This window comes from Gigantopelta aegis, chromosome 9, assembly GCF_016097555.1.
Source record: "Gigantopelta aegis isolate Gae_Host chromosome 9, Gae_host_genome, whole genome shotgun sequence".
NCBI classification, from domain to species: Eukaryota; Metazoa; Mollusca; class Gastropoda; order Neomphalida; family Peltospiridae; genus Gigantopelta; species Gigantopelta aegis.
The window spans coordinates 31,703,226-31,726,862 of NC_054707.1; the positions used below are offsets into that span (position 1 = coordinate 31,703,226).

The following is a 23,637-nucleotide window of genomic DNA, read 5'->3' on the forward strand; positions in this document are numbered from 1 at the left end:
ACTTCTCTAACCTAGATAATCCTTTACGATAAGCCGCACTTGTGTCTTTCTTAAACGATCCTCTTACTATTAAAAATCGTTAGTACAAAGTGGTTTTTAAATACTAGTATCTAAATGACGTAATTATGACTTCTCTTTAACACTGAGATCAGTTTTAATTGATCACATTATTATTTTCAAAAGAGAAAGTTTCGTGTGAAGACGGTGAACCTACTGTGTAACGGGCTGTGCCCTAACAGACGGCTGTACGATGACGAGCGATAAGAGAGCAGCGATACCGTGCTAGTGGAGACCGCGAGATGCTCATATCCTCCACACACGGCCACCTTTTCACTGTACACCAGACATATGCACCGCGAGCTCAGCGATGCGCTTCGTTTGAGGGATGTAGGAACCATAATGGTTAAACAGAAGAATATAATTTGACACTTTAAAAAGGAAGATGGAACATCCTGTATGGATTATTTCGTACCTGTGGATTTTATTTATGCTGTTGGTAAGTGTTGTTTATGAAAATATATATTAAAACAAGACTATGGATAATAATTATTTTAAAGATTAAATATTGCCTAATTTGCAGATTGTATTTTGCATAAAAGCAAACTATAAAACTGTGTATTAAAACTGTATATTTTTATATTAAAAATGTATATTTTTGTACACAAATTTACAGTCATAAAAGGGCATTTAAATGTCAACACAGAAATACAATATTTGAAATTAATACTTCGATACTGGAGGGACAGGCAATATATTTTAATAAGACTACCAAACGTTTGAAATAATAAAAGTAACCTAAAACGCATTACATATAAACTCCCGAACTCCATCTAAAAAGATCGGCCTCGGTGGTGTCGTAGTTAAGCCATCGAACATAAGGCTGATAGGTACTGGGTTCGCAGCCCGGTATTGGCTCCCACCCAGAGCGAATGACAACTAATAACTAACGCTCTGTCCAGGACAGACAGTCCAGATAGCTGAGGTGTGTTCCCAGGACAGCGTGCTTGAACCTTAATTGGATATAAGCACGAAAATAAGTTGGAGTAAATGAATGAATGAATGAATGAATGAATGGATGAATGAATGAATGAATCCAAAAAGTCCATACGAATCAACCACCAACAAACAAAAACATTAATATGTATATTTTGTTTACCGACCATTGGCATGACCAGGATTTTTTTCTAGAGAGGAACCCTCCGTTAATTCCCGCTTTTACACTTGTTATGAACTGACAGACAAATATAAAATGTGATGGAAAAAAAAGAAGAGGTGTGACTGAGGGGGGGGGGGGGGGGGATGCTCCCCCATCTATGCTTGTTTTACCGACCATTACTTCAACCCAGCCTAATATAAGTGTGACAGTATAAAAAATTATACAAGCACAATAACAGAGAATCTTTTCTAGGTAGGAAAAAGGGGCACCTTTAAATTAAAAAGGGAAAGGTTTCTTCTTATTTCTGCCCACTGTCCTCCCCGCCAGATACGGCACTGGATTCGGAATACGGGACAGTGTACTCACAGTGGGCATTACAATATTAACAAGGCATAACAAAATTTAGCATCTCGTTTTGGTATGGCATAATTTTATAACAGAGATCTTAATTCTTTCACTAAGCCTCGACACAAGTGAAGGAGATAACGTGACATATTTAGACACTGAACTGACACTGGTTATCCCGATACCGAGTTTAACAGATTTTTGTGTCAGTGTTTTATCTTATCGCACATTAGATGAGAGCAACGTGATCTTGTTCGATAGCCCGAAGACCTGCCGCAGAAAATAAATGACACTGAACGGCTAATTAAGACTTTGTTTCATATCCACCCGAGTCTCAAAATAGATCGCACAAACACAGCGCAAACTGATTTTTCAACACCTAATACTATACTGAGAGAAGGAAATAAGGAACACTTGATATTGTAGACCAAATTAAAGTCACTATTAGCGTATAGTAATGTTTGCATATAACGCAAGGATGACATATGGGATTGAATGTCGGTGATGTGGAATTCAGTGTCAGTAACACGATCCCACCCCTTGCACTAAAGGGCGGAACGTAGCCCAGTGGTAAAGCGCTCGCTTGATGCGCGGTCGGTTTAACTTTAGGATCGATCCCTGCTGGTGGGCCCATTGGGCTAATTTTTGTGCACCACGACTGGTATATCAAATGCCGTGGTATGTGCTATTCAGTCTGTGGGATGGTGCATTTTACACAGGCACTTGACACAGGTTAGTATACATGAATTAAAAAAAAAAAAAATTGCATATCGGTAAACTTGATATATTTCCGCAATATTTTATATTATACAGTAAGAATCGAAATATTTGGTATATGTAAATGCACGTTAAGTGGCAGTAAATTTGTCATATATGAAGAGAGTATGAGCAAAATATTGCGGAAATATATCAAGTTTACCGATATACAATTTATTTTTATTTTTTATTCATGTATAGTAATCTGTGTCAAGTGTCTGTGCTTGCTGCATTTCAAAAAATGTAGCGGGTTTCTTCGGATGACTACGAGTCTGAATTACCGAACGTTCGACATCCAATAGCCGATGATTAATTAATCAATGTGCTCTAGTGGTGTCGTTAAACAAAACAAACAAACCCTTGCACTGTGGATAAAGGTTTCGGTTTTGCAGTCACTTTTTCCTGTTAGTGTTGGTGTTATCTCATACTTTCCCCCACAATACCAATGATACTAACACAGCGCAAAATAATTTTTCAACACATATTTTATTTAAAGAAAAAATTCCTATACCGGTATCATGTAGTGAAACTTAGTGTGTATTTTTTGGACAACTTTTTATGCTGTGCTTTAATTAATTTTATTTATCAGCGATTCATTCATATATTTACCTTTGTTTTGACCAGGGGCGTAGCGTGATCTGGATCTGGGGGTGGGGGTGGGGGTGGGGTTTTTGGGTGGGTGGGTTCGAATATGAACTAAGTGGACCCTTTTTCTATTTAGTTTTTGCACCACCAGAAACTCCATATGTATAAACCTGTATTGGTGGTGGTGGTGGTGGTGATGGGGGGGGGGGTCATCCGAACCCTCCGGCCCCCCAGCCTACGCCCCTGTTGACACCCAATAGCCGATGTATTTTTCGTGCTGGGTACCGTTAAACATCTATTCAGTCATGCATTGAAACAATATAGTGACGTTTTAGAATTAAGTGGATTAATGGTTAATTGTTAGTGAAAACAAATCACTAACAGACGTCAATGTAGCGGCCTTAACCTACCCACTTAGTCGTTAAAACTCGCTCTGGGTGCGAGCTGTTACCGGGCTGCGAACCCAGTACCTACTAGTTGTAGGTCCCGACCGTACCTCGAACTAGGACCACGCAATGAGGAGCACCACCTGGAACTTGTGACCAATTAAAACAAACAGCAAACTAAGAAACTCCCCAGCCCCCCCCCAACAACACCCCCCCAAAAAAACCAAAAAACAACCCCACAACAACAACAAAAAACCCCACCCACCACCACCACCAACAACAACAAAACAAAACCAAAACCCCTACACAACACAATGGTACCCAACTGCAACTGTCTTCCAATAAAAAAACATATCTTATTTACATCTACGTATCCATACTATATATACGTCATACAAGGCAATGTAAAAAAGAAGAAAAAAAAGAAAGAGAGAAGAACTTAATGAAAACACGAAAACGGTACTTATTGTTCTAACGCCAATACAGAAAATTACTCGGCACTAAATTAAACACAATCCACAATAACAATATAATATTACAACTAAAACCTTATAGAATAAAATACCTAAGTTACAAATGCAATACGACTGCGGACCCACATTGTACTCGGTGGAATTATAAATAGTCTGCGATTACAATGAAGGCGGTTCTGACGATAAGAATCTGTAACTCAAGTGAGAACAACACGTATGGAAAGTAATACTCTGATCAAGGTTTGCACCAATCAGAGGTGGCATTGTTTTAAACAAATGGTATCAAGTGTTACATTATGTTGACAGTACTACATCACAGGACTGCCCAAGAAAGAAAGCCTTTCTGTCTCAGCATGTGGACAAAGGTTATATTTTGAAAATTTAATAAAGGAAATAGAATCTAGCTGCGTGCAACACATGACCACTGTGAACACCATAGCAGTTGTTGAATAACGTTGGTTTAATAAGTGTGTCAATTCATCATCCATTTCATTAGTCCATCTATCTAAACACATCCATCATCTATTCATCCATCCATTCATCACCCATCCTTCCATTCATCCGTCCATCCATCCATCCATCCATCCATCCATCTATTCATCCATCCTTCCACCTATCAATTAACCCATCGATCAGTCAATCCATCCATCCTTCTTTCCATCCATCCATCCGTCATCTAGGAGTAACACAGTGGAGATATTATATCATCTAGGAGTAACACAGTGGAGATATTATATCATCTAGAAGTAACACAGTGGAGATATTATATCATCTAAAAGTAACACAGTGGAGATATTATATCATCTAGGAGTAACACAGTGGAAATATTATATCATCTAAAAGTAACACAGTGGAGATATTATATCATTTAGGAGTAACGCAGTGGAGATATTATATCATCTAGGAGTAACACAGTGGAGATATTATATCATCTAGGAATAACACAGTGGAGAAATTATATCATCTAGGAGTAACACAGTGGAGGAATTTATCATCTAGAAGTAACACAGTGGAGATATTATATCTTCTAAAAGTAACACAGTGGAGATATTATATCATCTAAAAGTAACACAGTGAAGAAATTATATCATCTAGAAGTAACAGTGGAGGAATTATATCATCTAGAAGTAACACAGTGCAGATATTATATCATCTAGGAGTAACACAGTGGAGATATTATATCATCTAGGAGTAACACAGTGGAGATATTATATCATCTAGAAGTAACACATTGGAGATATTATATCATATAGGAGTAACACAGTGGAGATATTATATCATCTAGAAGTAACACAGTGGAGATATTATATATTCTAAAAGTAAAACAGTGGAGATATTATATCATCTAGGAGTAACACCGTGGAAATATTATATCATCTAAAAGTAACACAGTGGAGATATTATATCATCTAGGAGTAACACAGTGGAGATATTATATCATCTAGGAGTAACACAGTGGAGATATTATATCATCTAGGAGTAACACCGTGGAGAAATTATATCTTCTAAAAGTAACACAGTGGAGAAATTATATCATCTAAAAGTAACACAGTTGAGATATTATATCATCTAGAAGTAACACAGTGGAGATATTATATCATCTAAAAGTAACACAGTAACACAGTGGAAATATTATATCATCTAGAAGTAACACAATGGAGATATTATATCATCTAGAAGTAACACAGTGGAGATATTATATCATCTAAAAGTAACACAGTGGAGATATTATATCATCTAGAAGTAACACAGTGGAGATATTATATCATCTAAAAGTAACACAGTAACACAGTGGAGATATTATATAATCTAGAAGTAACACAATGGAGATATTATATCATCTAGAAGTAACACAGTGGAGATATTATATCATCTAAAAGTAACACAGTGGAGATATTATATCATCTAGAAGTAACACGGTGGAGATATTATATCATCTAAAAGTAACACAGTGGAAATATTATATCATCTAAAAGTAACACAGTGGAGATATTATATCATTTAGGAGTAACACAGTGGAGGAATTTATCATCTAGAAGTAACACAGTGGAGATATTATATCTTCTAAAAGTAACACAATGGAGATATTATATCATCTAAAAGTAACACAGTGAAGAAATTATATCATCTAGAAGTAACAGTGGAGGAATTATATCATCTAGAAGTAACACAGTGCAGATATTATATCATCTAGGAGTAACACAGTGGAGATATTATATCATCTAGAAGTAACACGGTGGAAATATGATATCATCTAGAAGTAACACGGTGGAGATATTATATCATCTAGAAGTAACACGGTGGAGATATTATATCATCTAAAAGTAACACAGTGGAAATATTATATCATCTAAAAGTAACACAGTGGAGATATTATATCATTTAGGAGTAACACAGTGGAGGAATTTATCATCTAGAAGTAACACAGTGGAGATATTATATCTTCTAAAAGTAACACAATGGAGATATTATATCATCTAAAAGTAACACAGTGAAGAAATTATATCATCTAGAAGTAACAGTGGAGGAATTATATCATCTAGAAGTAACACAGTGCAGATATTATATCATCTAGGAGTAACACAGTGGAGATATTATATCATCTAGAAGTAACACGGTGGAAATATGATATCATCTAGAAGTAACACGGTGGAGATATTATATCATCTAGAAGTAACACGGTGGAGATATTATATCATCTAGAAGTAACACAATGGATATATTATATCATCTAGAAGTAACACAGTGGAGATATTATATCATCTAAAAGTAACACAGTGGAGATATTATATCATCTAGAAGTAACACAGTGGAGAAATTATATCATCTAGGAGTAACACAGTGGAGAAATTATATCATCTAGGAGTAAAGCAGTGTCGCGAAGTATCACCTTCACTGGCTCCAGGCAGTTAGACCTCCTAGACGCTATAATTCATTAATTGCGAGAACGAAACATCCTATTTTTAGCATTAATATTAATATTAAAAACAGATAATCCCCAGTTTATGAATAATTGCGAGTAACTGTGTGTGTCAGTCGTCATCCTCAAATCGTCGGGTCGTCTATCACTAGCCGTTGGATCACCAGTCACTTCCTCAACCGACGACGGTGGTGACGAGGCGTGACTGGTGGTCTGACAGCTAGCGACAGACGACCCGACGATTTGGAGATGACGACTGACGATACGGGATAAACTTGTCGTCGGGATACCTCATCGGCTAATGTGAATTGGCCTTTTGTTTGCAACTTATCTGTCTCTAAAGCTCTCGCTGCTTCTCTCTCTCTCTCTCTCTCTCTCTCTCTCTCTCTCTCTCTCTCTCTCTCTCTCTCTCTCTCTCTCTCTCTGTCTCTCGCTCTCTTTCTCTCTCTCCTGTTTTCTGTTTGTCTGTAGCAGCAGCAGCGGCGGCGGCAGCAGTAACAGTGACAGTAATAGTAATAGTAGCAGCTGTACTGAGTAGCAGTAGCAGTAACAGTGGCAGAGGCAGCATCAGTAGCAGTGGCAGTGGCAGTAACATCATTATCAGCAGCAGCGGTAGCTGTAGCAGAAGTAGCAGTAGCAGTAGCATTTAATAGTAGTAGTAGTTACAGTAGCAACGGCAGTGACAGCGACAGCGGCAGTGGTAGAAGCAGTAGCAGTAGCAGTTACAGTAGCAGCGGCAGTGACAGCGACAGCGACAGCGGCAGTGGTAGCAGCAGTAGCAGTAGCAGTTACAGTAGCAGCGGCAGCGGCAGTGGTAGCAGCAGTAGCAGTAGCAGTTACAGTAGCAGTGGCAGTGACAGCGACAGCGGCAGTGGTAGCAGCAGTAGCAGTAGCAGTCACAGTAGCAGCGGCAGTGACAGGAGCAGTAGTAGTAGCAGTAGTAGTAGCAGTAGTAGTAGCAGTAGCAGTAGCAGTAGCAGTAGCAGTAGCAGTTGCAGTAACAGTAACGTAACAGTAGCAGTAGCAGTAGCAGTAGCAGAAGCAGCAGCAGTAGCAGCAACAGTAGTAGTAGTAGTAGTAGTAGTAGTAGTAGTAGTAGTAGCAGTAGTAGTAGCAGTAGCAGTAGCAGTTGCAGTAACAGTAACGTAACAGTAGCAGTAGCAGTAGCAGTAGCAGTAGCAGAAGCAGCAGCAGTAGCAGCAGCAGTAGTAGTAGTAGTAGTAGTAGTAGTAGTAGTAGTAGCAGCAGCAGCAGCAACAACAACAACAACAGTAGCAGTTACAGTAGCCGTTACAGTATCAGTAGCACTAGCACTAGCAGTAGTAGTAGCAGTAACTGTAGCAGTAGCAGTAGCAATAGCAGTAGCAGTGGCAGTTACAGTAGCAGTAGCAGTTACAGTAGCAGTAGCAGTAACAGCAGAAACAGAAGCAAGAACAGAAACAACAACGATACCTTATAAATAATATTATCTATAGTTCACTCAGAGTACGAACTTGAAAAAAAAGTTGGGTGAAATATAAACTATTTTATCTCTGTCTTTGCTCAAGGAGATGACGTAATGAGACTGTCATTTCCGGATTAAACTCAGGTTTAATGATCCAGGGCTTTGGGTGAACGTAATTGAACGAGGAAAGGTGTGCACCAGGAGCATTATGTTATACAGTAACTGTTACTAGCTGTACTATCTATACTGTCAGTGTATCTCTCAATAGCGATCTATGTCTCCTTGTCTTTCTTTCTTTTCCTCTCTTTCTTCCTCTCTATCCCCCTCCCCTTTCCTCTATCGCTATCCCTCCATCCTCTCTCTCTCTCTCTCTCTCTCTCTCTCTCTCTCTCTCTCTCTCTCTCTCTCTCTCTCTCTCTCTCTCTCTCTCTCTCTCTCTCTCTCTCTCTCTCTCTCTCTCTCTCTCTCTCTCTTTCTTTAATATCGAAACTGACCCTGAAACCTCAACTGATATCCGTTTCCCAATACCCCAAGCCCGCCCTTAGTTACAAAAGATTAGAAAGCGCCAAATTGATACTACAGTCATGAACATTATAAGCCGTTTGTAACAAAGTCGGCATAATTAAGGTTCTCGATTTGGGTGTGTAGGCTGCACTACACAGGTGATATGAATTGTGTGATATGCCGTAGATACTAGGGGCGTATTCAGGAAAGAAAGCGCTCGCAGTTTCACTGGTTTTCCAGCCTAGGCGTCCGATTCTACAAATAATGCTTTGCCGACCCCAATTCCCAGTTAAAGTTTAATTAACAACTTATATAACTGGCCTCCTATCCCAGCTGCTGTCATCTTTCCATGCATAGATGTCTAGCCTGTTCTCTTCAGTCATATTTAAAACATTTAAATTAGGAGCAAGCACCAGTCTAGCATGCCGTCGCGGGCGTTCGGTCTCTTGAACATTCTTCCTGATTTTGGGAGCCGAGTGAAGGGTGAGAGAGGAAGCAGGCGCGGATCCAGGATTTTTAAATAGGGGGGCCCGAAGGCGCGAGATCCCTAGGGGGGTCCGGGGGCATGCTTCCCCGCGAAATTTTGAAATTTAAGTGGCCTGAAACGCGATTTCCTCGCATCTGAGTAACAAAATAGTTATATTAACGTATGTTTTTGGTATTGTCATACTGTTTTTGTTATCTTCAAAATTTCGTAAACTCTGGTCTCTTCTTGTTTTTTAAAAGTTAAAGTGGTCATCTCTCCTTCCCATATTAGGCTGGTTTTCCGTTGACTGCGGCTGCCGGTAAATGGGAAGAAATATCGAAACAGTTGTTTCAGTAATATACATTGCTTTGAACAACTGGGCCAATGTGTATCAACAGCCATGGTATGTAATATCTTGCTGCTAATCTGAAAGAGTAGCCCCTGGAGTCGCGGCAGCGAGTTTCCTTTCTCATTGTTTTGTGATCCTTAACCATATTTCTGACGCTATATAAACGTAAATAAAATGTGTTGAGTAATTCCACTCTAGTGTATGCTATAGTTAAAAAAAACAAAAAAACTTGACCACAAAAATAGGGGGGGGGGGGAGCGGGCCCCTTGGGCCCCCCACTAAATCCGCGCCTGGGAAGGGCTAACTTTACCCACCCAAGAATTAAACTGAGGGAAATCTCATTTGAAAAAGACTGTCCCGAGTTTGACTGTCATTGTCTTTTTGACTAAAGTTTGTTTCTTTTGTGTAACGACTCCACTAGAGCATATTAATTTATTAATCATCAGCTATTGGATGTCAAACAATGTTACATTCAGTACATTCAGTATATTTTGACATATAGTCTTAGAAAGGAAAAAAGAAATGTTTTATTTAACGACGCACTCAACACATTTTATTTACGGTTATATGGCGTCAGACATATGGTTAAGGACCACACAGATTTTGAGAGGAAACCCGCTGTCACCACTACATGGGCTACTCTTCCGATTAGCAGCAAGGGGTCTTTTATTTGCGCTTCCCACAGGCAGGATAGCACAAACTGTTGAACCAGTTATGGATCACTGGTCGGTGCAAGTGGTTTACACCTACCCATTGAGCCTTGCGGAGCACTCACTCAGGGTTTGGAGTCGGTATCTGGATTAATAACCCCATGCCTCGACTGGGATCCGAACCCAGTACCTACCAGCCTGTAGACCGATGGCCTACCACGACGCCACCGAGGCCGGTCTTAGAAAGGAACCCGCTACATTTTTCCATTAATAGCAAGGTATCTGTTATATGCACCATCCCACAGACATGATAGTACATACCACGACCTTTGATATATCAGTCGTGGTGCACTGGCTGGAACGAGAAATGGCCCAATGAATCCACCGACGGTGATCGATGCTAGAGCGGCCATGTACCAGGCGAGCTCTCTTCCATTGGACCATGTACCGTCCCTCATTTTGACCAATGAAGCCTGCTAAAGTTACATAATAAATACATTTTCTTCTTTTGAATATCAATGTTTGTATATTTAATGTGTTGCTGATCGTCATAATCTTTCTAGCAGGCCAAACTGAATTATATTGGATTTTACTACACGATAATTTCGCACGTACGAAAAATTGTATTTGAAAATAAAATTAAGTTTAAGAAATTACAGAATTTGGACGACCAGAAAACACATTGGATATACAGGGGACCGCTCTATAGTCCGAAAGTTCAATAGTCCGAAGGTTCAATAGTCCGGGCTATTGAACCTAGGGTTAGGGTTGAACCTTCGGACCACTGAACCTTCGGACCACTGAACCTTCGGACTATAGAACTGTAACCGGATATACAGACACTGATATTCTAAACAAGAAAATGTATTTAAAATGTAACTGTAGTCGTTAAAAACGAGGCTCTAATAGTCTTACAATGACAGCAAACTCAGGACTATCCCTTTAAAAACTGAAATTATTGACACAAACATTGATACGAGTTATAGCACAATCGTTTTCACTTCGTACACAACGAATATAAAATATCTTTAAAACAAAATCTTAGTACATGAATGTTATCTGACGTATGGCAACGGCGAGATGTAGCTCAATGCTAAAGCGCTCGCTCGATATGCGGTCGGTCTGGGATCGATCCCCGTCGGTGGGCCCATTGGACTCTTTCTCGTTCCAGCCAGTGCACCACGACTGGCATATCAAAGGCCGTGGTATGCCCATGAAGTGGCGACAGCGGGTTTCCTCTCTCAATATCTGCATGGTTCTTAACCATCTGTCTGACGCCATATAACCGAAAATAAAATGTGTTGAGTGCGTCGTTAAATAAAACATTTCTTTCTTTCTTTCTGACGTATGACAATGTTTTTAGTTTGATCTTTCTATTTCCTGTCAGAAATAAATGTTCAATACTGTTCTATGTCACTACTACTTGAAGATGCTATATGCGAGTTTCGATAAAAGTTAAAGTTTGTTTTGTTTAACGACACCACTAGAGCACATTGATTTATTAATCATCGGCTATTGGATGTCAAACATATGGCCATTTTGACAGTCATAGAGATGAAATCCGCTAGATTTTTTCATTAGTAGCAAGGGATCTTTTATATGCACCATCTCACAGACAGGATAACACATACCACGGCTTTTGATATACCAGTCGTTATGCACTGGCTAGAGCGAGAAACAGCCGCGAGTTATGGAATACCAAACTTTTATTGGGGTACTCAGTTCAAGAGTTCGTCCATGTCGTGTTTCTGCCCTAGTGTCCCGAGAAATACGCCTTTGGGGCGGGACGTAGCCCAGCGGTAAAGCGCTCGTTTAATGCGCGGTCGGTCTGGGATCGATTCCCGTCGATGGGTCCATTGGGCTATTTCTCGTTCCATCCAAATGCACCACGACTGGCATAACAAAGGCCGTGGTATGTGCTATCCTATCTGTGGGATGGTGCACATAAAAGATCCCTTGCTACTAATGGAAACATTTAGCGGGTTTCCTCTCTGAGACTATATGTCAAATTACCAAATGTTTGACATCCAATAGCCGATGATTAATAAAACAATGTGCTCTAATTGTGTTGTTAAAAACAAACAAACTTTGGATGCGCCTTTGTTCTATTATAGAAAAAATAATAATCTAGAACATCACACATAATCTCAGACATTGGAAAGCCAGTGAAACTACATGTATATATGTTACTGAAATAAAACATGAACATTCTGTTCGCGCTGGTCTTTTTGATAATGGTGGTGAAATGATATGAAAGATGCGACAGATTTATTACGACAGCATAACCGTTGCGAATCATTTTAAACCCAGGTGACAGTTTGACGGAAAACACGTAGACATTTTGTGAACGAAAGCAGAACATGAATTACATAAAATGAGCATGCATACGATGAACTGTACTCGACAGCTTTATTTTGGAAATGGGACATGACCGTTTATGACCTTCTAGAAATAACGTTCATAATACTTTTTTTTTTCTTTTCTGAAGGCGAATGACATTAGATCACGCGGACGAAATAACATTTTTGATTTATGGATACAGCACACAAATTTCCGGACGTCTAATTTTTACGGGGTTTTTTTCCCACCAGTAATTTGACACAGTACGTAGAACTTTGCAGATAAATCGACTTTAGTTTATCATGTTAATACGACTATCCTTTCTTGTTAAGTTTTCATCTGAAGATTGTGGGGGTGGAGTGGGGGTATCATGGGGTGAGGTGGGGGTATCATGGGGTGGTGGTGGTGGTGTTACGATTTGTTATGGGGGAGGGGTGTTTGTCAAGAGCTATGCAATGTTTTAAAAACAATGGTCTCATTTGTATTTATGAAATAAAATGGAGCTAGTCAATGCTATTTCGTTCTCTAACAAATGCTTTTCTGTCTATAGTCATTACGAAAGCAAACCTACGAAAATACAGCAAACCTACGAAAATACAAAGAGAAAATTAACATAATATTCGTCAAATTACGTGGAAAAGTTAATAATATTCGTCAAATTACGTGACAAATTAGCGTTACATGGAGAATAAGTCTAAAAAGGCCAACTGTTGCGTTAATTTACTTTTGAAGTTTTTTTTCTTCTATTTTCCTTAAATAATTGACTTCAATTTCTCTAGGAATTCTCCTGTTGGTGAGAGGAGTGCAGGGTTAACATAGCCATGATTTATCCACTAAATTGTGGAAGCTAAATATAGTTAACCTGCACAGGATTTAGGCCACGCTCAACAATCCTGTTTTTTTTTTTCAAACTGATATCATATATGCATAATCAAAGATCCACGTAGTGATGGTACAAAAATTTAAAGTTTGTTTTGTTTATCGACACCGCTAGAGCACATTGATTTATTAATCAACGGCTATTGAATGTCAAACATTTTTTTAATTCTGACATATGGTCTTAGAAGAAACGTAAGTTATGTGTTTTCTTTATGTAATTTTATTAACGACGTGCCTCTATCCAAATATACCGGCCTCGGTGGCGTCGTGGCAGGCCATCGGTCTACAGGCTGGTAGGTACTGGGTTCGGATCTCAGTCGAGACATGGGATTTTTCATCCAGATACCGACTCCAAACCTTGAGTGAGTGCTCCGCAAGGCTCAATGGGTAGGTGTAAACCACTTGCACCGACCAGTGATCCATAACTGGTTCAACAAAGGCCATGGTTTGTGCTATCCTGCCTGTGGGAAGCGCAAATAAAAGATCCCTTTCTTGCAATCGGAAGAGTAGCCCATGCAGTGGCGACAGCGGGTTTCCTCTCAAAATATGTGTGGTCCTGAACCATATGTCTGACGCCATATAACCGTAAATAAAATGTGTTGAGTGCGTCGTTAAATAAAACACTTCTTTCTTTCTTTCTATCCAAATATGGTTCAGGCACTTTTTCCATTAGTAGCAAGGGGTCTTTTATATGTATTTTCTCCACAGACAGGACAGTACATATACGGTAAAACGCCAAACAAAGAATAGGCCCACTGGGGTGATTCGATCCTACGAAGCAAGCACCCCAGGCAAGCGCTCTACCGACTGAGCTAGATCTTGCCCCTAGTGATGGTACAAAAGAAAATATTCGAGCTTTATGTAAGGGGCCAGAGGAGATGCTTCCCAGTGACGTTTTGCCTTCAGAATGGCCTCACACTGGCCTAATTTCATGGCATCTGAATCCCTCAACCAGTGTTAATTGGATGTTGCCTCGTCGCATTCTAGCTAGTGAACCGAAGGCGTGCTTCTCTAGATATATTTTGAACTTAGGATACCACAAACAACTGGATATCCATGCGCGTGTGCAGGAATTTTAGCGGAAAGTGTTAACTTTCGCGAGTGAAGTTTATAGGAGGGCCGAAACATGCTCCCCCGAAAAATGCATTGGAATTTTTTTTTGCTTCGACGCCCCCCCCCCCCCCCAACTCTTCCTCTGCACACGTGCCTGATATCGTTAATTTTTAAAATGCTCATGTACCTATTATTTACAAGCGTAAGCAATAAAATTCATTAGAATGTCATGATGCGTAGATTTTGACGGGTGCTTATGAGCTTCTTGGATTCGCGCCTATTCGCGCATGCATTGCATTGTTAAGAGGTCATGAACGATGCAAAAAAAAACAGTACTACTATATGCTACTATATCAGGTGCGGGTGCAAGAATGTTTTATTTAACGACGCACTCAACACAATTTATTGACAGTTATATGGCGTCAGACATATGGTTAAGGACCGCACAGATATTGAGAGAGGAAACCCGCTGTTGCCACTTCATGGGCTACTCTTTTCGATTAGCAGCAAGGGATCTTTTATATGCACCATCCCACAGAGAGGATAGTAAATACCATGGCCTTTGTTACACCAGTTGTGGCTGAAACGAGAAATAACCCAATGGGTCCACCGACGAGGATCGATCCTAGACCGACCGCGCATCAAGCGAACGCTTTACCACTGGGATACGCCCCTCCCCTTTTTCTATAGAAAGGCCAAGTTGAGGATAGACCGAAAGAACATGGCCATTCTTTAAATATCCAGACATTAGCCGATGGGAACATTTATAAATACTTTGTTCATAGTATATATATTCTCCATGGCGTTCCGCGTTCGAACGTGGTCATTGTAAACAAATTGAGGTCTTGAAAAAAAAGAGATTTTCCAAATGGCACGCGCCAGCTAGTGCCAGACCATCATAGAGCGATCACGTTCTCTCTCATAAGACGTTACGAGACTTCGCCCGGACTCGCATTACATCTAGTATATAAACATAATTTGAAAAGGCGTAGGCATTCATAATATTTAGCTAATTTTGTTCGATAAATAAATTATCTAGAGTAATTAATTCGGTTTTGTTTTGATGGAATGTAAACAAATATAAAGGTGTTTCATATTTTGTTATTTTTGGATCCTAAACAAGTGAAGAAAAGTCTTTGTTCAACACCTCAGTTTCGTTATGATGCCTTGTCAATAACAAGCAACAAGGAACCGGAGACGGCGGCGATGGTGGTGGTGGCTTCTTTTTTTCTCTTTTTTGGGGAGGGGGGGGGGGGGGAGCAAAAGGCGAATGTCCCCACCCACCCGACGGCTGTGATTTAAATAGTTATTGCTTGAACATGTATGTCCGTATCTTTGTATGTTCTATTGCAACAGATACCGTTGTTTTTTGTTTTTGTTCTTCTAAACTCTAGAACAGACGAACTTCAATGTTTCCGAGTGCACGATGCCCACGACCAGTAAATAAACATGTTTTTTTAAAATCCAGCCAGTGCACCACGACTGGTATATCAAAGGCCGTGGTATGTACTACCCTGTCTGTGGGGTGATGCATATAAAAGACCCATTGCTGCTAATCGAAAAGAGTAGCCCATGAAGTGGCGACAGCGGGTTTCCTCTTTCAATATCTGTGTGGTCCTTAACCATATGTCTGACGCCATATAACCGTAAATAAAATGTGTTGAGTGCGTCGTTAAATAACACGTTTCTTTCTTTTTGTTTAAAAAAAGAAGAAGAATACAACACGAGTGACAGTTAGAGGAGGCAGTAACGGACTACGGTTCTAAACAACGAGTTGTAAGATAAATAGTATCTAACGAACACGAATGTAGTGTTATATTTCTTACATATTCTAAAAACAGAGACAGGTTTAAAATAAATTTAAACGTCTTTTCAAACTAAAGCCTATTTACAGCCTTAGTTCTTGCAGCTAACTTCTGTGCTACTGACATCTCATTTTCGGGTTAACGTATACGTCACAAAACAGTCGAATTCGGTCGTTCCTTTTTTTTCCACTAGGTGATATGGCATTGGCGAACAGGGCTCCATCCCACGAATCGTAGTGCTGAGATCACTTTAGGTGCATAAGTTAGTTATGATCGCTTCCGGAATGGGACCCTGGTCAGCACCCATATCAGCCAGTCGTATGTCTTTAAATTGTTATCAAACATATGTGTTATTAGTATGTGTTATCAAAAATAATGAATGTTGTTCTCACCAACGTGTGATTAATGAAAATAAATAAACAAGGAGGCTGTCGGGAACTCCGTACAGGTACACGTACACCGAGAGGAGAGTGAGTAATTTTTTATTTTTCCTAATAGACCCTTGTTGACAGACGATTGGTGCATATCTAAGTTGCTTCTTGGACCTGTGTGTGTTTTTGCACTCTGGTATGAAAAGACGCATGCGCCCTGTGTTGAAATATCATGCTACCAACTCGTTAACATGCATTTTACAACCTGCTGGTACAGCACAATCCTGTGTGAAAAGTTTGTTTTCTCCATCTCGGTAAACAACACACCAATGCAAAGCAGTTGCCTTCTGTTTGATGAGTGAATCCGACTGGTCGTCACCATGGGTAATATCTCGCGCTCTTATACGCCGTCTTTTACGTCAAATCCAGATCAAACAGCGCCCACTTCTCGAGAGAAGAGTAAGGCGCAGTTTTCACTGTTTGCGTTTAAAAAAAATAAAAATAAACCACCGTTAACCTTGGTGGTGCAGTGGTTAGGATGGTAGGTATTGGGTTCGCATCCAAGTACAGGCTCATTATATCTAGAGTGAGTTTTAATAACTCGGTGGAGTGTGCGCGCGCGTGTTTGAGGCCACTACATCTACCTTAGTCTCACTTCACGACTAGTATATCAAAGGCCGTGGTATGTGCTATCCTGTCTATGGGATGGTGCATATAACAGATCCATTGCTACTAATGAAAAGATGTAGCGGGTTTCCTTTCTTAGACTATATGTCAAAATTACCAAATGCTTGACATCCAGTAGCCGATGATTAATAAATCAATATACTCTAGTTGTGTCGTTAAACAAAACAAACGTTTTAGTCTCACTAACAATAAACCGTTAACCCTCTTTCTTGGACCGAGAGCCTGAATAGCTGAGGTGTGAGCCCGAGAGGTGTGCTTGAATCTTAATAGGATATAAGCATGACCCCCTCCAACCCCCCAAAAACCAACAACCCCCCAAAAAAGAAAACACACACACCAAAAGAACAGTACAACACCCACAAACAACACGCACATGCGCACGCGCACACACGCACGCACGCACGCACGCACACACACAGACACACAGACACACAAACAAAACAACTTCAAAAACAACCCAAAAACCAATAATAATAATAATAATTAAAAATAAATAAAAACACAAAAGAAACCACACAAAAAACTCCTCAGCCGCTGTTCCCCAAGAACCCCCCCCCCCCCCCCCCAACACAACGGAAACTTTCCCATAACAGCGTGTTAACACATGACATATCTTTAATGTATAGATCAAATGGAATTGCTCGTCTCCACTTAACTCATTAATCACAAATGTCTGTTGGTTGGGTGTAAGTTTTAATCTACGCGTGCACGACAGACACTAATCCATGTTTACAGCATGCTAGCACGTGGGTTGTGTCTCACCAAGAAACCCAGACCACCTGGCCATTTTGCCGCGTCTGCAAAAAACCACAGCCGTTATCAGATAAACCATGGTGGAGTTCACTGAAAAGTTGGCTGTGGCATTATTAGTCACAGAAAACGCCTTAAAATGAACAAATTCAACTACCCCCTGGACCTCCATTCAGTGTACCTAAGAAAATATGTATAGAATCAACCCATCATTACTGATGTGCATGTTGGGTGTTGTCCTTCCGTGTCCATTCCTTTGTGATGACGACTGCAAAACCAGCAGAGGATCCTTTTTCATTAAATTTATTTATAATTAGCCGCAAAAACTACTATTTTAACACCTATCTTATTTCCAAGTTATCGCATACTCTTGTCCGAGAACTGAATAAAACGAAATGAGCTTTTTGTTGCAAGCAGTCCTCAACGATCGGTATATATCAAAACCCGTGATACATGCAGATTTTCTCTAAAAAATACCATAACTGTAAGTTCTCTCTTCACTGTATTTTGTAATTGCTGTATAGTTGACACATAACAGTGAATACAAGACTATGAATAAGGTATCGTGAAATAAGAATCCAGTAAAATAACAACAGCAACAAACAAACAAATAATAACCCCCCAACCCCACAAAAACAACCCACAACAATTAAAACCCCCACATGAAACAATAAAAAATTTTAAAATAAAAAGTCCCCTAAAAACAAACGAACAGAAATCACAGCTCTTTTAAAATATGGTACAGTTACTAAAAATATATTTTTAGTCTCTTTAATGTGAATCGTGATTTATTTGTTATGTTTTGTTGTCATATTCATATACATCTGCTATACTTACCAACTTATTAAAGACGGGATCTTTCAAACCATATTTTATTAGCTTAAAATGGAACCCCACATAATGACAAAAGAAAAATCATTGGTGTGCTTAATCACAAACATTTGCTTAAACTTTCTTAGAATTTCCAGCAGCTCGACTAGAGAATTTTAAAATCAAGGATGTCGGAAGTCCTTAGATGCCTCACAAATGAACCTTCTGAACCTCAAGTTGCTTTGTCAAAATAAGTCCGACTCTGTTGATAGTGCTAAGTAACTGTAACCAATAGCTTTTTATTTGATTTGTTTTTAAACTGGTGGTTATTACAATATCAGAGTGTACGAACCGTTTCAATAATTCCAATTTATAATTGTTAAATGATTTGATATCTAGATTACAGTAATTAAAAGAATTGTGTAATTGTCAGATTAATTATTGTCATTGGTTTGATGACTGAAGTAACAAACACGATTTAGATAGATTCTTGACCTTGCCTCCTAAAGATAGGAAACAAAGAAATAAGGAAATACTTGGTTTTGTAGACAAATTGTAATTCACTACTAGTGTTATAATGTCTGTATATTATAATACAAACAATGTAATGTGAGACTGAGTTGCTGCCAGTCATTGTTTGACCCATTATTTCATTCCATCAGTGAGTGTATGTTAGTATACGAGTACATATGTCTGGTGTCCAGGACCCGTTCTACGAAGTGATCTAAGATCACCGTAAGTGCATAAAGTTCTATGTTTTGTATTTAAGGTGATCTTAGCGCTAACATCACATCATAGAATGGGGCCCTGGGCCCGTGCTTATAACACTTTTAGAGTCCAGACTTAATCTTTAATGACGTCACACACATACACTTTGTATGACGTTGTCATGACATTACTGTCTCAGACTATTAGAGTCTCGAGTCTAGACTCTAAAAGTTTTATAAGCACCAGCCCTGGACTATATTTCTTAACAGAAGACTTAGGTAAAATATATCTAGGAGAGTATATATATATATATATTCATTTGTGTAACCTGTATTATAACTAACCAATAGGACTAACCAATTTTAATTAAACTGTCGTAACTGTAATATAGTATTATGTACTTTATTTTTCAGACTGTTCAGTGCTATCCTCGTGACTCTACCCATTCAAATTCCGATGCATGTGATCGCTGCAAACCCGGGTACTATGCTTCTACGGGATGTAGCAGACGACACAAGACCGTTTGCGAACCTTGTCCAGACGGGCACTTCACAACCAGCTGGAACCTATTGGACTCGTGTTACCCGTGTTCACAGTGTGGCGTGGGGCTATTCCAGCTCAAGACTTGCACAAAAACTACTGACGTTGTCTGTGAAAAATGCATTCACGGGGACGCAGTTCGTAACAAACACTTTCTGGTTAACTGTTTAGATATGGACACTGATGTGGCTGACATGCAGGCGGATTATATATTGACAACAGAGTCATCAAATAGTCAAAAGTTAAATAATAACAGTGATGAAAGAAATAATACTAAATACGAAGAGAAGAATTATTTTACTCGGGTTGACAACAAAACGAATGGTAAGTCGAACAGCGAATTGGAAACTGTGCTGTATGGAAGTGATCTCGGTCTGACAGAAAGTAGTGGCTATGTCTTCGAGGAAAAGGAAGTGGAACTAGACTTTAGCGAGTTTTTAGAGAAAAATATAACTGTTAATCCTAGTGAAGCTGTCGAAGACCAGTTGATCCCAGTGTATGCAATACCGCCAGCAACAGACAGACACACACATCGACTGGCAGACGGCAAAGAGAATACCACTTACACTGTGGACATTGCGGAGGGTAGTGGTTTGGTGGTTGAGGACAGTAGCTCAGGTGGTTTGCCGAGGCTGGAAGACAAGGAGACACAAACAGATAAGTTGCTGGATACGGACTATTCAGGAGAGGGAATCCTTCTCCCTAATGACAAGGAGGACAGCGACTCGTCCAATGCTACTCACTATACATACTGGAAGACTCATCAAAACAAACACCGCCTCATGGTGAGTATACACCCATGCTTACTATTTAAACTCAAATAAATCATACCCTCGGTGACGACTTGGTTACGCCATCGATCTTAAGGCTGGTAGGTACAGGGTTCACATCCTGGAAAGCACGGAAAGGTTTTAAAATGAATAAACATATGTAACGTGTTTACATGACATTATGCCAAATTTGATATACCAAACATTTCTCCCAAAGTCTTTAATTTTTCTGTATATCACCATAAATTGGTTATATGTGTTATGTATTATAAACAGTATTAATTACCACTAAACAAAAAATTCGGATAATTCTGCTGCTGTTAATATTTTCTTTAAGTGTGACGTAGTTAAAGTAGAATTTAAATATTGTTGCATATTTTGCATGATTTGGTATATTCCAGAGAAGCGGAAAGGACACGGAGAAAATACAGCTGCCTTATGGCCAGATGAAAATATTGGAGCAAGTAAAGAAGAGGTTTGTAGAGGAGTTCATAATAGACAGACAGACAAACAGACAAACAGACAGACAGACACACACAATTTTTACATCACACATTGTGTACAGATTAAAATAAAAACAATTGTACAGTAATAATACAATAATTAATACAGCAATAAAAGTATACAAGCCACTCCTATGGAGTTATGAAAGACTTTAGAACTATTAAGAGAATGTTAGAAATATTTTAAAAGTATTGTATTTACAGGAAATACAACTAAAAACGATAAAATATGTATATGTCTTTATGTTTAAACATCTTTGGCGACGTAATAAAATAAGATGGCAACTTTTGGCTGTAATTTTAACAATAACCGGGTGGCTTAAAAGTAATGACATTTTTTCTTTATCTAAAAGGTTATTAAATATTTAGCATGTAATAGTTGTTCATTAATATGTTTGACTTTTGCAGGAGAAAACAACAACAAACAAACCAAAACAAAGAAACAGCTAAAATAAAATTTATGATATGACAAACGACGCATACATGACAATAACTTTCTTTGTACATGCAAAAAGACAAAAGTAAACGCTTTTTTAAAATCTAGCAATAGATAAAAGCTTTATACAAATGTCGGCTGAAAGAATATTTAAAAATTTGTTAGTCATGCCTCCCCACCCCCACTAACATGTTAGGTATGTTTTTATGTTTTTCACTTTAGCTACCATTTATAGTTAACGATATATTTATATATATAAACTGTTATGAATTACACTAAGTTTATGTTTTATTCGTATCAAGTATGGCAAATGATATTGGTCTTGTTTTTTGGTTTTTGTTTTGTTAAATTTTCATTTTTTGTTTATTTGTTTGATCGGTGTCGGTCTCACGTTCTGTCATCTTTGGTTTTATCTACAGCATGTATTGCCCTTACTTCAGAAAGGTTAGGAACACAACCTGGCTAATATCCATATCGTGTTCAGGAGGCCAAGCGCTCGCGAAAAATATGACTGGTACCATCGTCTTCTATCATGTCACATTCAGCAAACGTTAGACGTAAAGACCAGTCTAGCAAGAACCACGACATCTCGACCTTCGGATCTAACTCTACAGTCCGTCAGGTCAGGTCATAGGGCTTTACGTGCACATTCAGAGCAAGCTGTTGTAGCGCACGCCTACAGTCCGTCTTGAAGGTCTCCTTTTGTAGATCTGATACGAGCCAAATCTATTTCATCAACAGGTGACTTCTCACCATGTAATGCTTACAGCTGATTGGTCGAATGAAAGGTCACCTGACACAGGATATTTCCCTGTACCTATGGGGGTCTTTGTAAAGAGTAATAGTGGGGGTTTTCAACAGTAAAAGGGGGGGGGGGGGGGGGGTGCAGCTTAGTGGTAAAGCGCTCGCCTGCGATACGATGGGCCGTAGAATCAATCGCCCGTCATGATTTCGGACCCCCCACCCCGCCAATTCCTCCACGACTGGTACATCAAAAACCGTCGAATGTACTGTTCTCTTTGTTCGCAAGTATATGTCAAATAACACTTGCTGGGTTTTTTTTCCATATAAGTAGCCTATATGGCAGTGGTTTTCTTTATGTCGAAATAACCATATCTTAGATACCAAATAGTCGTTGGTTAATCTACTTAGGTTTTGTAATGCAAATATTGCTTTCAACAGAAAGAGGACTTTGACCTGCATCTGAGCGGCATTGAGGCCAGACGGAGAACTGCCATCATTGTGGGTGTTGCTGTCGGCGCTGCGGGCTTCTTCATCATTGGTTTCATCACCAGTCGCTATTGCAAGAAGCATAAAGTCTTCAGAGTGATACCGGTAGGAACCGCGTGATTTTTTAAAACAATATATCGAAGTACCCCCAACCCACTTTTGATGCCTATTGGATTGCTTTTATCTTCCAACGCTTATGATCATTCCAACCACCAATCCATTGGATACTAAGACATCTTTTCTTTTTTATTGCTTTAAGCTACGAGTTTATTAGCACAGCATATATATATATATATATATATATATATATATATATATATATATATATATATATATATAGAGAGAGAGAGAGAGAGAGAGAGAGAGAGAGAGAGAGAGAGACAGAGACACACACACACACACACACACACACGAATTCGATTATCAAATTGTACGTCGACCAAATATATCAAACCTTAGTGAAAACGCACCAGATTTGTAATTGAGAAGAGGATAAGACAAGAAATAATAATGATACATTTAACTGCCTTTTTATAACGATGTGTTCTTGTAAGCATTAAATAACCTCAAAATCGTATACGAGAGTTAACATGTAACAGATATATCTGTATGTGAAAAAACACCAGCACCACCTGAATCATCACTGTCAATAAAAATGTTACAGAAACATATATGAACAGCTAAAGTTTACATCATTTACCAATTTTTAGACTCTGCCTTG

At 39.1% G+C, this 23,637-nt stretch overlaps 2 protein-coding genes across 2 annotated transcripts in view; both read left to right on the top strand.

Moving 5' to 3' along the window:
• On the top strand, positions 1–23,015 carry LOC121380338. Its single transcript, XM_041509119.1, has 4 exons — positions 1–496; positions 19,851–20,762; positions 21,149–21,222; positions 22,869–23,015. Exons 1-4 carry the CDS (start codon positions 443–445, stop codon positions 22,891–22,893), a joined length of 1,065 nt encoding a protein of 354 aa, XP_041365053.1. The 5' UTR covers positions 1–442; the 3' UTR covers positions 22,894–23,015.
• The window catches only part of LOC121380339, a 17,851-nt gene continuing 17,106 nt past the window's right edge, over positions 22,893–23,637 (top strand). Inside the window, exon 1 of the mRNA XM_041509120.1 lies at positions 22,893–23,021. The gene's annotated coding sequence lies outside the window, so the exon portion shown is untranslated. The remainder of the gene's footprint in view (positions 23,022–23,637) is intronic.

What these genes read in the sequence shown, in the direction of transcription:
- LOC121380338 (XM_041509119.1), top strand. Translation starts at nt 443, where the DNA reads ATGGAACATCCTGTATGGATTATTTCGTACCTGTGGATTTTATTTATG. An exon ending in AAAACAAACACCGCCTCATG is followed by an intron (nt 20,763 to 21,148) that starts GTGAGTATACAC and finishes GGTATATTCCAG; the next exon opens with AGAAGCGGAAAGGACACGGA. An exon ending in TTGGAGCAAGTAAAGAAGAG is followed by an intron (nt 21,223 to 22,868) that starts GTTTGTAGAGGA and finishes TGCTTTCAACAG; the next exon opens with AAAGAGGACTTTGACCTGCA.